Source organism: Rhinolophus ferrumequinum, chromosome 20 (genome assembly GCF_004115265.2).
Source record: "Rhinolophus ferrumequinum isolate MPI-CBG mRhiFer1 chromosome 20, mRhiFer1_v1.p, whole genome shotgun sequence".
NCBI lineage: Eukaryota > Metazoa > Chordata > Mammalia > Chiroptera > Rhinolophidae > Rhinolophus > Rhinolophus ferrumequinum.
The window spans coordinates 38212191-38230167 of record NC_046303.1 but is presented as its reverse complement, the minus strand read 5'-3'; the positions used below and the strand labels follow the sequence as shown (position 1 = coordinate 38230167).

Below are 17977 nucleotides of genomic sequence, written 5' to 3'. Positions count from 1 at the left end.
TTTCTCTAGTGTCAAAATTGAATCTTGACTTACTATAACATCATATGGAATAAACTGGGTCTTTTCAGTGATCTTCTTCATTCTCTAACAGAATTTCCAAATTATTTTTCCAATCTCGTGACTAATCTCTGAAAAACTTACCTGCTATTTGGATTTCAAAATTTCACTAACATTTGACAACTATACATGAGGCATTGTGGAAAATACATCAATGTCTAAGGAAAATACAATTGTCTTCCTATCCAGTAGCTTACACTCTAATGGGGAAGAAAGAACCATTTTCGTTTTCACTATGAAGTTTAATTTTTTTAAAAACTATGCAAATAAGTATAAAATAAAATATGATCATCATGATAAACATGAAACAACCTACCTGGGAATTCAGCAAATGAAGAGACCCCTTTACAGCTGGAAGAACATAGACAGCTACGAAGAAGTAGAAATTTTAAGCTAGATCTGATTAAAATGATTGGATTTGAAATAGCTACTCAAAATAATTTCTTAAAGGCTTCTGGATAAAATTCCCATTGTTCCCGAGCAAGAGTACAGGAATTAGAACTGTGCAATGATACGTCCTGCTATTAAAAATGCCAACAGAGCTACAGTCTCTGTTAACCCATTTGAAAATGGCAGTCTAAGGAAAAAATATCATGTCTTCTGTTGCCTATAATTCTGAGAGCTGAAAAATTTATAATCAAATTGTATATACAAGCTTTAACCCTAAGTTTTCTCCAGATCAGTTGAGTATGCAAGCTTTGAACACTCAGAAACCCTTCAGCAACTTAAAGGTTTATTTTCAGGAAAGAGTGAACATGGTTTATATCTCTCTTGGATAAACTACTTATTCATTGAGTCAAACTGGATTTCATTTCCGACACCACCAAGTCCCTGGGCAAACTCAAGAGATGAAGGAAAATACATATTAGCATATGCAAAGTATAGAAATGATTCCTGCCCACATATTATTCTAGGGGTTATATTCACAGCAAACCTCTGAGATTCCATTAATGCTTGGATTAATAAAACACTGGTGAGCAGGTAGCCTGCGGAGAGGGCTACACATACTTGTTTATAGTTGGCACAACACTCATCATCCCTGAATGGAGAACTTCAACTGCAGAGCTGCAATTCTCCAGCTGCATATGAATGTGGTTGCAGTAGGGGGCCTGTTTATCTGGGGAATGTGCTGCTAGCTGATTTATAATGAAAGGAACCAGAAAAGAAGTAGTTGGTGCCCTTTCCCACAATCCGATAAGCTGGTACACAGAGATAAACAGTTGCATTGAAATAAGCATGTTTGTCTATTTTTCAATGTTAAATTTTAATTTTCCGTTTTTTTTTCAGTTTCTTAGGGCTTCATTTTAAGTAATGCTAAGTATTTTTAAATTATACATGGCCTTACAGTCTAAATCATTATAAATTCTGCTTTAAAGAAACGGTAAATATGAAAATATTAAGACAGTGTATTTAAACATTATTCTAATTGATTTTTAATTTGTAATTCTCTAATACTACATTAAATATTACTTAAAGAGGCTCTGTCAGAGGACTTAAAGGAAAAATATTTTACATAATATTGTTGTTAGTCAAGTTGTTTTTAAGATCTCTATATCTAATTTCTAAAGGTATATCATATACGTAATGCATAATGGATTGCTTTTTGAGTCAAGCACTTCATAATAATTGCCATGTTAAAGAAACCCACGATATACTTATTTTTAAGATTTTCACAAACAATAGAGACAGTTGGTAGAAACAGATGAGTACTTATCCATCACTCTACATAAAAACATCTAAGCATTTCGAATGTTGACAGCAGGGATAATATTCATTTGTTTCCAATTGGGTATCCAGTTCATGGCCTAGCACACACAGAGTAAGTATTCCATAAATATTTGATGAGTGAATGCATCTCCAAAGCTTTTAAATAGGATAATATGCATGTGCCTAATTTAGTATTCTCCTGACTGAAAACTTAAAAAAATAAACGTAGGTCAACTTGGGGACACATCTCTCCTTGCTTTATAGGGACCCACCTCCGCTGCAACTTCCAAATACAAAGGCAGCATTTTCTCCTGCATGTATAGAAAGTCATTCCTATAGTTCTACGTGTTGTCAATCCTATCCTGAACGAGCATAATAGGGTAAGAGTACTTGCGACGATTAGGCAGGTAATGAAATAAAACAATCCATTTCTCTACTTGAACTCCCATTTCCTGTGCTACAAATAAAATGGCAAAGAGTCATTTGCAAATATAAATGTCAAGGCTTCAGGAAACATTTGTTGAATATCTCCTGGATTGCAGACACTATGCCAGGCCCTGAAAACACAGAGATGAATAAAACACAGCCCCTACTTGTGAAATACGTAAATTGATAGATACTATTACTTTAGTGTAATACGGTGTTTCATTTTGAAAGCTTTCTTGGACTAAATGCATTTTCCAAAGAAAGAATGAACTTTTCCATAAACTATAAGGTCATCTTTATTCTTTGTGTAGTCAAAATTCATATTCAACAGATACCTACATTTTTTCATAGCTAATGGTAAAACTGTGCTGATGACCTTCTTTGAATTAACTATTCTTTTTTATTGGGCACATAAAACAATTATTTTATAGAGCAATTTCTGCTTCTTTATCATTAATGATAATGATCACAGTGTCTTTTGCCTTCAATGGCAATTTTGCTTCAAAGGGAATTAAGTGTACCTAAAGATCAAAGAGAGACCAGAAATTGATATGAAACAAAAAAATTCTACTACAGTATCAACTTTTAAAATTACTATTATTATTAGCCTTGTGGCAGATCTCCCAGAGAAGCTCTGGGTTTAACACTGAGCATTCCAGTGACTGCTGCCATCATTGCCAAGATTCACACCTAAATAAATAAACAAAACAAAACCCAGAGGACTTGCATGTCTCAAGAAAACAAGCCGTTACTTGCTCCATGCAAAAGGAACAGAAAGCATGTGGAAAGCTGGGTGTTAAAGGGCACTGCTAACACGAGAAAGGAGAAATGTCAAAAATGTGGAACACTGGACTCATTCCTGTCCCTTTTTGTTGTTGTTGTTAAGTTTTGTTTCTTTCTTCAAACCTTAAAAATTCTATATGCTATGTCGCTTCATTTATTCCCAAGGAGCAGACAGGAAACAAATATAAATTGTAATAGGAATGGCAAACATTTCTTGAACTAGCTACAGCAGGAATATAAAGCAAGAAGTAAAAAATTTCACTAGAGAAGGAAGATTGCAAAGAATTCTTGACCTTTCCTGGTAGTGACTACTGAGTCTTAAGGGATAAGTACATGTTACCAGATAAATGGGTATAGATGGGCATTCCTGGCCAAGGGAAAAATGGAAGCAGAATCAGGAGGTCATGAACATCCTGGCATCCACTAAAGTGAACATAGTTCAATAGGGCTGAAGCACAAGGTTTGAAGGCAGAAGCGGGATGGTTGATGGGCATGGTAAATAGTAAGACTTGAACGTTAGCCAGGGACAAGATCATGGAGCATGAAGAAGTCAACTGTGTAACCTAGAGGCAAGGGAAAGTCAAAATAGATTGGCAGGAGATGAGCCACTCTGAGTAGCAACTAAGATTATACATTAGACAGAATTTCCTCCAGTGGGACACTATTCAGATTGTTAACATTTGCTAACTTATCTGAGAGCACACAGGTGGAGGTGGTGTGGCTTTCAGGCATCCTGATTGAGTTGAGGAGCAGCCAGGAGACCCCCCTCTTTCATACAACCCCACCAATACACAATTATGCACAAAAGCAGGAGAGCAGACAGGCACACGCAACCACACACACAGGCATGGAACTGTACCCTGTCAGGAGAGTGCTCCAGGAGCCCCTGTCACCACTTCTCTCACTTAACTCTGAATGTTATAGAAGCTCACCTCACCTAGGAGGAAAGGCGATAAGTAAGCAGAGTGAATGTGCTGACTAGGGAGCTGGTGACAAGGAGTAGAGCAGTCCATTGGTCTGTGTGCATGCAACCAGGCTGTTCCACAGCAGGGTTTTGGAAAGATCCCTGGAAAGACCCTAGCCTTCTGTCAAAATCATGATCCTCCCAGTGGGGCTTTGCCTGATTCCTAAAAGTTGCATATTTTATAGCCTATGATGTAAAAACAAGCTCAATTTATGGAACTCCTAAGTAACAATCTACTGTGCAAACCCTAGCACTAGTGCTCACTGCACTGTAAATGTGAAGGCCACATCAGGAGTTGCATAAGGCTGGATGGCTGGAGGAGGCAGCCACCAGCACGTTCCCCATTATCTATACTGTAAAGGTTATACAATAATAACACTTAAAGTTTTGTACTTGAGGAAGGTTATCTTTTCCTAATTCACAGAAAGGTGCTTTGGATGTTGGCAGCAGCTCTCTAGAAATCTACTGCTACGTTCTGTTAGAGATAGTAAGAGCCTGGCACAGTGGGGATAGAAGAGAAGAGACAGATTTGAGAGATATGAAGCAGGTAGACTCTACAGAACTTAGTGGCTAATTGAAAGAAAATAGGAGAGAGTGAAATGAGAAGGGTTCTAGCATGCAGGTTTCAGGTATGAGAACCTGAGTACAGAGAAGATCTATTCACAGAGATAAGGGAGAACTCAGGACACATAGACCTTGACGTGACAGAGGGATGTGTGGGATAGAGCTGCTAAGCAGGCAATTAACCTAGGAGTCATTTAAGTGGTAGTAAAACTGTAAGCCCTGGATGAGCTAGCCCAGGAATGGGGCAGAGGTGGGGAGTGTGCAACAATGGAATTTGAGCTGCAGTCAAAAATAAAGCATGCGAACAGAAACCTAGAAAGTTGCAATCAGTATAAAACAGTCAAGAGTTCAATTAAATCTTGAGGACTACCCTGGATATATTGAATTTAGAAGCTAGTAGATCAGTAGTAGCTTTTCCCCAAGCCATTTTGTTAGAGCAGTGGAGTCAGGATCTTGGTTGCTGTGGGCTAAGAGCATCTGGAATGAGAAGTGAGGGCAATGCTGCAGACAATTCTTTGGAAGAGGTCACCTGTGAGGGGAGGACCAGGATGTGGTGGTAGGAAGGCAGAAATGGCGATAGAATCACAATTGTGTTTTGTTTTGCTTCCAAATGGAAAGGCAAGAATGGATAAAAAGGGGTTGGTTATAAAGGTACCTGAAAGAGAGGGGATAAAGACTCATTACCAAGTTGTTACCCTACCAATTGCTCAGCAAATGACTCAGTAGAGAGGGTACTGAACTTGGCATTAGAAAAACCAGATTCTGAACACTGCCAACATTCTAAGTACACTTTGTCAGGTCACTTTACCACTTTAGTCGTCAGTGTCCATTTCTGGGAGCAGGGACAACTAAGATCGACATCACAGTGGGTTGTAAGGGTGAGAATACTGTGGGAGAGTGCCTGGTGCAGTAGTTCAGAGTGTGTTTAGTAAATGGTAATTTGAGTCATTATCCCATCAAAGGTCTGAGTGGGGACCATCAATGTAATCACTGTTTTTTTCTTTTTCATTTTTACTCCTATAACTTTTTTTCTCTCTAGGAATTTGGTGACAGGCTCTGTTAGTCTGTTCCTCCCTTATTTGAAGGACAGGCCAAAGACCCAGTTTGGAAATGAGAGAGGAAGACTAGCGGACAACACTGGCTCCATCCATTGATATTTCCTAGAGTTAGAGAAACAGGATTCATGAAGATGTTGACAAGACTCCAAGTTCTTACCTTAGCTTTGTTTTCAAAGGGATTTTTACTCTCTTTAGAGGACCATAACTTTATGAGGAGGGAGATTAAAATAGAAGGTGACCTCGTTTTAGGGGGGCTGTTTCCTATTAATGAAAAAGGCACTGGAACGGAAGAATGTGGGAGAATCAACGAAGACCGAGGGATCCAACGCCTGGAAGCCATGTTGTTTGCTATTGATGAAATCAACAAAGACAATTACTTGCTACCAGGAGTGAAGTTGGGTGTTCACATTTTGGATACATGCTCAAGGGATACTTATGCATTAGAGCAATCACTGGAATTTGTCAGGGCATCTTTGACTAAAGTGGATGAAGCTGAGTATATGTGTCCTGACGGATCCTATGCCATTCAAGAAAATATCCCACTCCTCATTGCGGGCGTCATTGGCGGCTCCTACAGCAGTGTTTCCATACAGGTAAGACTGGCCAATGCTACTGCTAAATCATTGTGTCTCTTTGGTTTTATGTGTTGGGGGAACAATAAAAAAGAATATCCTATTAACTTCATCAATAGGTAATATTAAAAATATAGTTATGCATTTCGATGGGTATTTGATAATATAAATAGGTTTGCAAACAGAACAGTTCCCTATCAACGAAAATTGTTTGGAAGTATGTCAGGTAGCGTCACAACCTACCCCAAAATTCAGTGACTTAAAACAAAAATGATTTATTATTATAGTTAACAAGTCTGAAGATCAGTAGGAGTGAGCTGATCAAAGCTGGGTTCAGGTGGGGGTGGCTCTGTTCCAGGTTGTTCCTTATCCTCCACCTTGAATCAGTGAGCTAGCCCAGGCATATTCTTCTCAGAGTGATGGCAGCAGTATAAGAGAATGCAAACTTAACTGCACAGGCCCTTTCCCAGCGTCTGCTAGCATGACATCTGCTAACATCCCCTTATCAAAGCAACGCACAGGACTCAGCCCAGAGACAAGGAGGAGGGAAATACGCCCGGACCACAAGACAAGTGCAGCAAACTTACATCACAAACGACGTGGTGTATGGTAATGATTTTCAGCCATTGACACCATCAACCACAAGAAAGTACAATATCACTGAACTCTATTTTTTCACACTAATTTATACGAAAGCATAGTTTTTTTCCGAGATAAATTATCAACAATTTCTCATGGCATAAATCTCAAAATATATTCAGAAAAGCCGGATAATTACTACAAAAAAAGAAGGACCAATTTTGTACACAACTTAAATTAGATAAAAAGTTAGTAATAGGCTCTCATAATTTTGTTAGGGAAAGAAAGAATATACTGGTATTCTTTGAACTCTTGCAATGCTCACAGGGTCCCAGAATTTTAGACATGGAAATGAGCTGAGAAATCACACAGCTCAGCTTTCTCATTTTCCCAAGTCCCAGAAAGATTGGTTTCATGAAACTCCCATTGGTAGGTAGCACAGGAACTAGAATTCAGGTAGATCATTTGTACTTTTGTGCTCTTTCAACCACTGCATGTGATTTCTAGATGTTACTTGAAGTTCAATATTTTTTTTTTATGATAAGAGCACTAATGTCACAGCAATAACAGGTCATGATTCTAGGAGTCACAGACTTTGCCTCCCACCAAATTAGTGTAATCAAAGCTCCAAGCACTAAAGGAGGCTGTATTACAGCCATGCTGTATTTATATGTCACATACCACTTAAATTGGCTCTATTTGTATTGGAATAACCTTGTTTCTATATACCAGATTCGTGGCATTTAAAATATTACGTATAACTTTGTGCTGTTCTAAATGAGCTATTTCAAATTTATTTCCTTCTTCTGAGCACATGCTCATATAATGAGTAATTAGGATAATTGGTTTTTCATAAACACCCTTTAATTTCATTAGATGGATAGACAATATTACACATCTCAAAGCATATCATGTTAATTTTGCCACTATTTTTATACTTGGATCAGGAGAGATGGAATTTGCTATTTGAGAAGAGAGAATTTCAGATATGCATCTGCCATACTTTCAGTAAAATTTCACTAGATGCATGCCAATCATTTTATAAATATTTATATTATACCCAATAATATCACTGGTAAGGGATTTTGTGAATAGTACTCTACAGTAGATGTGTAAATATCTATTTATCTAAAGGAATTAACAAACTGCCAGGCAAATAGATATGTTTAACCTAATTTTACTATTTTATTACCTATATACTCCTCAAAAGAGGCCAGATTTTTTTAGGGGGAAAAAAATGAGGACTGTTAAAATACTGTACTTGTTTACAACAGAAGAAGCCATTTCTTAATCATCAAGGACCTGGCTTATTGTTTTGTTTATCTGGTCCATATCACCATAAAGTCACAAATGCTAATATGGTTTTTGTCTCCACAATATAAATTTTAAAAATCGAACACTATTATGCTCTACTGAAAATGGTATAGATTTTGCCACTAGAAAGACTTGGGTTTGAATTCCAACCCCACCAGTTACTAGCTTACCTATAAAATAAGGAAAATAGCTTCTATCTTAAAAAGTTGCTGAGAGGATAAATTGAGAGAATTTGTGGGAAATGCCTCACCAAAAAACTAACAAATTCAATAAATGGTAACTATTATACCTGTAAAATTATAGAAAAAGTCAGTGGAAGAGCGACATCTAAAACCAACTCCATGGCTTTCCCTCCCAGTGGCTAAGCAGTCCCATGAAGTCATTACTGATCCCCCATGTGTTTCATCAGCAAGTCCATCTGTAAGACGCTCTCACTGTTGTGGTTGTTAAAGAGACCACGAAAGTAATAAAGAAACACAGCCTTTACCTCAAAGAACTTAAAATCTGGCTATGGGTATAATATTACTATGAAATAACAGTGACTACAATTCAGAAGATGTTCATGTGGCTCACAAGTAAGAAATGACCTTTAGAAAGGTTTTGAGGATGACTAATAGGATGAAAGTTGTATTGGAGCAGGGGTAATTGGGCCACAGTGAAAATGAGATGCTGGATCTGAGGAATATCCATCAGAAAGTTGTGACAGAGGGCTGTGTGCAAGAGGTCAGAGACCTTGACGGGAGTAAGGGGGTGCACTGGAGAGGAAGGGAAAAAGAGAGCTTCACTCCCTCCTCCATAGCCCCCAAAGGTCCTGACTGCTCAGGCTCTGATTAGGCCCTATTTGTTCCAGCCAAGGTAAGCAGGGAGATGGAGCAATTTGTCTATACAGTGAACTCCAGGCCATCTTCCAAGGAACCCTTTCCCACAGGCCTTCTTTTCAGCTAGGCATCATGAATGAAAAGAGGTCTTAGGGGATTCTTACATAGCTAAGAGTTTAAGTGTGTTATCCTTTTGAAACATATCTGTCTTCTAATAATAATACCAAAAAATAGTCAATGGCAATCCAAAGCAATAAGTTCCTAACGATGATTTTAAGGCACTCTTGTACTTAAATGAGGGAAACATTTTAGCAGAGAGGCTTTTTTCGGGGTACCTCTCACACTCACCTACTTCTGCTCCTGGACTGATTCTGATTATACGAGGTCCGACAATTAAGTTCGCAAACCTTTCACCGTGTCTGGTAACCGTGGTGACAGTGTGTAGCTGGTGGCCACAAAGATCCATGCACACCAGTCAAACCTGCCATCCATTTTTAACGGCTTTTGACTTTCCTACTGGAAAATGTCTTTGCTTGAACTGAGGAGGGAGCAAAAAAGAGCGTAAAACTATAGAGGAAAATATACTAGTACAAATCCACTATACAATTTTTAGAATTCCTATCATCTAATTTAGCATCCAGTTTCAAATCAGGTCACAAAGTTTTCAGTAACAAAATTGACTGTTGAGAGAGACAATTATAGAGAATGATAATATTTGTGCATATTCCATTTTGTGGTTGGGTCTGTTAGAGGTTATAATCTCGCCTTTTGGGCCAGGATTGCTTTATCGGTGGGATTGCTTCAGGAGGCACTCTCTCTCTCCAGCTTTCTCTTCTTTCATTATTTCCCCACTAAGGAGAATTCTCCTGGAAGTCCGCAGAGGAGATATTCCCTGCAGCGTTAGTTCATACAATAGGCACTGTTGGCAGATAGTGAAAACAGCATGAAAGGAGAAATGCTTAATGATTTGCTGGGTTAAGCTGCATCACCACCGATGAAGGCCCGGATAATTATTTACCCAAGACTCTTATTAAGTAAGACAAACCACTCTGTGGTGGTCCTTTATATAAAGCAACAGTATTGATTCCTTAATTCAGTAATCAATGAAAGCTAGCATCAAAATTCTTTTTTATTAGCAAATATACATGGAATCTAGCCGTCACCTCTAGTGAATAAGTCTCTTTTCCAAGCATTTTTAAGACTGTTCTGCTCTTGTCTCTAAGCCTGCAATCTGCCCACTTTAGGGACAATGGTATTTATTCAAGAAGAGAACCGGCCAGTTGCCTTTAGCTGTGCAGTTGTCTCCGTGGTACTTATTTTGAAGCAGTGTTTATGTTTGTGCTTTTTCAAATAGACTGTAGTGAGAGCTTCTAAGTTGTCGAGTCTAAAAGTTTTTTGAAATGTTCCAAAAATGCCCCTCACTCTTTTCAGAGGAGGTATCACTTTATCAGTCTTTCTTGCCTAGCTGGAGCAAATTCTCACTGGCACATGACAGGTTATTGTTGTGTCCCTGAGTGTTAAAGTGACCTCAGCCACGAATGGGGATTTGGGTGACATGGTGTCTAAAAGCTGAATTCACAGCAAGGGCAGAAGAGAGCCCTGAAAGGATCTTACTACCTCTTCCCATCCCTGGTATAATCAGACCCTTGTATATCATGTTGAGCAATATCCACATCCCGAGCACTCTCTGACCCTGGGAGATGGTCATTATAACATTGCTTATCATGACATGGCTTTGGACATGCCGTGCTCACATCATGTCTCTGAGAAGAATACTCCTTAAACAAATCCCCTGCAGTAATTTTACAGATTTTATCTAGATAAGGAGAACAACATATAAAGATACTACTCTATTCCTCCTCCTCCATAGTGTGAAAGAAGATCACCACTGGTCAATTTATATTAGGCATTGCCTTCTCTCAATTATTCATTCCTCCTTTAAATTCAAATGTTTTTGGGAAGAGTCGCATTTGAATTGCAGGGTCTTATTATAGGAGCATCAGAAAAATAGTTGAAGGACGTGGAGGTATAAAAACCTTCAGATAGCTAGCTGCGTCCAAGTGTCAGATGGCCCGCTGAACGGAAAAATTAACACTTTTTGTGGATAAATAAATTGAATGTAGAGCAGACTTTCGCAGCCTTGGCACTGTCAGGATGGACAGTTAATTCCTTGTGGTGTGGAGCTGTCCTGTGCATTGTGGGATGTTTGTTAGCATCGCTGACCTCCACCTACTAGACTAGATGTCAGTAGCACCTCAAGTTGTGACATCCCAAAATATCCCCATACATTGCCAAATTACAAAATTATCCTTTTTTTCCACTGACAAACTGATTTAGAGCAAGGCACAGTTAGGACCAACATAGAAAGAGTTCTTAGAAATGAAATAGTCTGGAAGGAGAGGTATGTAAGGAAGTGAGTTTTCTGTCACTGGAATTATTCAAGCAAAAACCGGTCTATTATTGAGGAGACTGAAGCAACATATTAGTATTTGAAGTACATATTAGTATTTGATGCTCTTTAAGTTATAATCAGGTATATCTCAATAAACCCGTAAGTTTAAAATGTCATATGTTGAAAATACATTTATTTAATGCGCCTAACCGACGGAACGCCATAGCTTAGCCTAGCCTACCATAAACATGCTCAGAACACTTACCTTAGCCTACAGTTGGGCAAAATCATCTTCTTGCTAGCGTCCAGCATCATGAGAGAGTATTGCACTGCACATGGCTGTCCCTAGAAAAGATCAAAACTCAAAGTACAGTTCCTATTGTATGTGTATCACTTGTACACGATCATAAATTCAAAAAATTCTAAGTAGAAACATCATAAGTCAGAGGCCATCTGTATATGGTATTTAAGGGCATTTCTTAATTTTATAACTATATTTTGCTCGAGCAAAATACTATTAGTATATGAATGATTACAAAGGAAGTAGCTAAAACATAAAGCAAAATAAATAATAGGCTCTGTCCCATCAGGATCACTTTGAAGAAGTCTGGTCAATTGTTATTTCACTTACTAATAGCAGTATTTTTGTGATGTTGGTAAGTCAAACATCTCATGACCTATATACTAGAACTATGGCATTCATAAAATCATTTGTCATCAGAAAATAAGCATTTATTAAACATATATATTTTAGGTACAGCAGGAACACTATTGTGTAAAGTCTGGGCAATATAGAGCAGAGAGAATGTAAAATAAAATTTTGAATAGTAGACATCTTATGAGCCCCTGAGATAGGTGAAAACAAATTTGGAAATATCAAATCCATACATAAAACAGGTACAAGTATAAGACCTGAGTAGCAGTTGACAGCACAAGTGCTAGGAGATCAGAAAGAATAACAGATTGAAAAGAAAGGAATGGAGTTGAACAGGAAAAAAACTTTTAGATCTTTGTAAACGGAAAATCTGCCTTTGAAATCTTCCTGGAAATTTGCTTTCTCATAGTCTACTGGATAGTATCTGCATATTTTTTCATAAGAGAGAGAACATACTGCCACCTGGAATGTAATCTTCTGTAGTTGTCTAGAGGCCTTGCCAAATCCTTCCCTCTTTTAGTTCTCAGCTCAAACCCCAACCCTTTTGTGAAACCTGTCCCAAGTTCCCACTAAATAAACACACACCTCCATTACTATCCTTTTTAAAAGATTTTTATTAAAATATAGCTAACACACAATATGATATTAGTTTCAGGTGTATACCACAATTATTCAACATTTACGTACCTAAAGAAGTGATCACCACAATAAGTCCAGCAACCATCTGACCCTGTACCACGCTATCACAATATTATTGACTATATTCCCTATGCTGTACATTACATCCCCATGACTTATTTGTTTTATACCTGGAAATTTGGACCTCTTATTCCTCTTCACCTTTCCCTAACTTTTTACTTTTTCTATTACAATTGACATCCACTATTATTTTATATTAATTTCAGGTGTACAGCATAGTGGTTAGACATTTGTAAATTTAAGAAGTGATCCTCCTGACTAATCTAGTACCCACCTGGCACTATACATAGTTATTACCATATTATTGACTACATTCCCTATGCTTTACTTTACATCCCCATGACTGCTATGTAACAATCACTATGTACTTCTTAATCCCTTCCCCCTTTTCACTCATCTCCAGCGCCCCTCCCATCTGACAACCATCAAAATGTTTTCTGTATCTTTGTTTGTTTCTGTTTTGTTGATTATTCATTCTTTAGATTCAACCTATAAGTGAAATCCCATTGCATCTGTCTTTCTCTGTCTGGCATACTCCACTCAGCACAAAACCCTCCAGGTCCATTCATGCCGTCGCAGATGGGAAGAACTCATTCCCTTCTATGGCTGAGCAATATTCTATTGTATATATGTACCTTCTACTTTTTATCCATTTATCTGTCCATGGACACCCAGGCTGCCTCCACATCTTGGCCATTGTAAATAATGCTGCAATGAACATATGGATGCACACATCACCTCAGAGTAGCTTTTTGGGTTTCTTTGGATAAATACCCAGAAGTGGGATTACTGGATCCTTCTTTGTCTCCTGTTATAGCCTTTGTTTTAAAGTCTAGTTTGCCTGGTATAAGTATAACTACCATAGTTTTTCATTTGTTTGTTTCCATTTTCATGAAATATCTTTCTCCATCCCTTTACTTTCAGTCTGTGTGTATCTTTGAATCTAAACTGAGTCTCTCGTAGGCAGCATGTGTAAGGATCTTGTTTTCTTATCCATTCAGCCAAATTTAAAAATGCTTTTGTTAACATTCTTTCATTGTAGAAATTTATCACCAGAGGTATTATCTAAGGTGAACTATTTTTTCCTTTGCTTTGGAGTTAATTTATTATTTAATTAGTTCCCCTTCTGTCGGTGTTTATTTGGAAACTAGTCTTGAAAACTTATACAGCATTTTTCTAATAGTGAACTTTGGAAATTTAAGAATAGTGTTCCAAAAAAGCCTGCAGTTAATCTCTAAGTAAACATTGATACTCTGGGCAGTGTATCAGTGGGACTTTGAAAACTAAATTGTGGTGGTGCACTTTTGACATCACCACCTGGTAGACTATGGAAATCCCTCTGTTTCGAGTGACAAAGTCCTGACTCTTACCATAGGGGGGAATTCTATAGAAGCAACACCTACCAAAATTATATTTCAAATATAAACCAGATTTCCTTGCCAAAGTGGTCAGAATGGCAAGGCATATTGAGACATTTGCCATCACTCAGTAGGGTTAAATGTGCAAGGTGTGCAGCCCAGGGACTAGCTGATTCCTCCCAGGCACTGGGCCTCTAATTTGGGTAGCTGCCATTGCGTTCACATTGTGGCCTCATAGAATGCAAATCAGGCAATTAAGCTCTCCCAATGTGGAAAACAGGTGTGATTGAACACATAATCTACAATTTGTTCAGAATTTTTCTATGAAAAAGTAACTTCATCAAAATAAAAACTACAGATGTGCATTAAGCACAGATCATTTAGGTTTACACAGTAGTTTCAAGGAATATAATTTATACAAGATTTAAAGAAATGCAACAATAAATGCAGGTTGGTGCCATCTAGTAAATTTCAACTGTTATCAATGGCTATTTAACAGACTCTAAGTTTCTATTTCTATCTAAAAGGAGGTCTTTATGTTATCTTTTCTAAGATGCTACCAATAATTTAAAAGCTCTTTATCCTTTCTACAGTCTCCAAAAACGAATATTATGATCTGCTTCCTTCCAAAAAGGATACAAGGTGACCTGTAATGACACAAACAGGAGAACAAATTAAGACATAAGTACTTGAGTAATTACTACCAATCAAATAAATGGTTTTAAGTGGACTCAAATTTTTCTTTAAATCTCCAATCTTGACCTTTCCATTATTAACTTATTCATTATTATTGGGATTACATGGTCCTTGGCCTTCACGAACACACAGCCAAAGTCAGAATGAGTATTTTGTACATCTGATTACCCTTCCCTGACTTGCTTTTCAAATTGGATGTCATCCACGGTAGTCTTTTTAAAACATAACTATGGTCATGTCATTCCCTTAGTTAAATAATTTTAATGTCATTTTATCTCTTAAAGAATAAAATACAAAATCTTTAGCATAGCATATAAAATACTTAGCAGTCTTTCCCCAGTCCCTCTATTCTTTCTTACCCTAATAATCCCTACCAGACACTGGGTACCCAGATAACAATGAATTATCTGATACTATGAAAACGAATGTACATTTTTCCCATCTCTGTTTTTGTGTTTTTCCTTCTGCCTAAAAACTTTCTCTTTTCTCTGCCTGACAAACTTACTTACTCCTTAAGATCAAGTCTAAAGGTCACCACCATATGGAAGCCTGCCATGACTCACCCGAATGTAATTAATAGCTCCTTCACCTGTGTTTTTGTATCAGTGTGTATACATATATCTCAAAATTTATCCTCATTGTGTTTCTTTGTCTCCTACCAGACTATAACTTCCTGGAAGATAGTGGGGATACATTACTCATCTTAGAAAAACCTTAATTTTAGAATAGGTCCTTGGATAATTGGCATTGATCAAAGTTTGCTGAATGACTGACTGCTGGATTAAACATTATTCATCATCTCTACCACTTTATCACTTTTTGAACATTTACTATGTACCAGCCAGTGAGTTAAGTGCTTCATGTGGGTTATCATTTAATCCTCATGTAACTTCATAATCCAGAGACTACTATTATTCCCTTTATACAGATGAAGAAATTGAAGTTTAAGGAATTAAAATGACTTCCTTAAATAGACACAGCTAGTGAGAAAAGGAGTTGGGATTTCAATGCTGGCCTGTTTGATTCCAATTCTGTGCACTGAATCACTATTCTATCTGCTTTTACACCTGATGGTTCTGTTGAATTAATGAAGTTAACAGGAAAACATGAACAATACAATCCTATTGGTTACAAATAATATGGTATATATCCCTCTGCCCTAATTATTGCCACAGAATCTCAGAAGCCCTCTGATCCCCCTAGGCATACCCAACAGCTTTTGGCCTTTGGTTAACAGCGAACAAGAACAGGGATGACTTTTTTATTGATAAGGCTGTATTTGTCATATTATTATTACGTTGGTGCAAAAGTAATTTTAGTTTTTGCAATTATTTTTAACCATTAGAATGGCAAATTATTTTTACACCAACCTAATATTAGACAGTGACTTCAGGGACTACAGAAAAATATGGATTAGTTCAACTTGTGGCTCTCAAGAGGCATTGCCAAAAATCAAAATCTAAGGCACTAAAAAGGACAAGTTTCTACCAAGTCTGTCGGTGTCAAGTCATCCTGGGAGTTGTGCTTTTTACTAGTGTTGCTGGCAAATATGAAAGCACTCTGGAACAGATATGACATAAACTTTTTGATTCCATTGTTAGTGACTGGAATCCAAACCAATTCAGTTCCGTGATTTCTGTTGAAAATTAATACTTGGGGTTAAAAAAGGAGCAAAGAGCAGATATAGACTGATTGAGTGGGGAAAATACATTTTTGTTCCTCCTGTAAGTACCTGCTAAGTCTGAGTAGAAATAAAGTTGTTCCTGAGATAGTGCCTTTTTAGTAAGGGAACAAGACAGACACTTGTCAAATGTGGAGTGGCACTGTCATGATGAGAAACCTGACGTGTCTTATAATGCCAGTCTTCTGAAAAAAAAAAGTGTGATTCAAAGAATTCTATGTGGTCAGTATATCATGTCAGCCTCAGCAATGAGCTACAAGAAGGACAAAATGGATAACCTTACCATTAATTATAATTCCCTTACTCACAAATAAAGAAAATGAAAGTGTCTGACTATCTAGGTTCTAAACCACAGGTGTTAACTACAGCAATTTATGGAGAGGGTGGGATAGAAATCCGTGTTACTTCGAGTCATTTTTGAAAGTTTCTGCCATGATTAAGGGATCTTGTCTCAAATGTCCGTGCAAGACTATCAGGAATCAGGACTAAGTCATGCTGTTGAATTGTAATGGCAATATGAATCTTTGAATGTTTTTGTGTCCTGAGGGGATTAGAAAGTACAAATTGGTAGTCACAGGGATATGAAATACCGTTTGGGGAATATAACCAATAATGTTGCAAAGATTATGTAGGGTGCCAGGTGGGGACTGGACTTACCATTTCATAGATTGTGTAGGTGCCTGACCACCGCACTATACACCTGAAGCTGATACAGAATAATATTGAAGGCCAACTTTAATTAAATATGTATATGTATATATATATGCATGTATATAATATATATAAAATATATTTATTAAATACGTATTAAATGTATATATTAAATATATATTACATATAATATATATTATATATATGTAGTCATGGGATATGGAGTACAGCATAAGGAATATAGTCAATGGTATTGTAACAGCTATATATGATGTCAGAGGCGCAGTAGATTGGGGGAGTTTTCACTTTGTGAGGGGTGTATATGTCTAATCATTATGTTGTTTTGTTTACCTGAAACTAATACAAAAAAAGTTAAATTAAATTTTAAAAAGAATCAGTGATTTTGCAGATTATACTGAGAAAACTGGCATTTACTACACCCCCATTATACGATTTCCTAAATCCAGATTAATCTCTGGCCTTCAGGCATGGGCTTCAGTCAACTCCTTTCATGTAAAACATTCCCAGATGTGCTGCTGCAGGTAGTATGGTCCAAAACAAAAGTGACTAATCCTTTCCACAATAACAAGACGATTGGCATCGTGTATAGGCAGATAACTCATGTGATATGAGCAGTTTGAATTCCTCAGGCAGCTTCCCAACTACATACCTCCTCCTGTTCTCGTTTAAAATCCAAGCCAACCTGGGATACTGTACGACTAATAGAGTAACTTGATCAATCTGAATAGGAGGGTCACTGTGGACTCAGCATCACAACTTTTAAAACTTGCTTTATGTAATAGCCTGGGTTGTGAGATAGCAGATGGTTCGAAGTACAGCACGCAGTGGTGCTCTTCCGGGCTTATATATAAGCATTTAATTTAAAAAAATGAAACAAAGCATTCGGCACTGCATGTGTAACAAAACAACTGAAGGTGTAGGCTTATTCTTAGACACCAGCCCCAAAGACATTGATGGACAGCACAGAATGTAGAGGTGATAA

The 17977-nt window shown here is 37.5% G+C and overlaps 1 protein-coding gene across 2 annotated transcripts in view; it reads left to right on the top strand.

Annotated features, from left to right (window-relative positions):
* The window catches only part of GRM3 (glutamate metabotropic receptor 3), a 220921-nt gene that overhangs the window by 124208 nt on the left and 78736 nt on the right, over positions 1-17977 (top strand). For both annotated transcript variants that reach the window (XM_033088867.1, XM_033088868.1), the window contains exon 2: positions 5541-6152. In XM_033088867.1, coding sequence (XP_032944758.1) covers positions 5685-6152 — 468 coding nt within the window. In that variant the 5' untranslated portion in view covers positions 5541-5684. The remainder of the gene's footprint in view (positions 1-5540; positions 6153-17977) is intronic.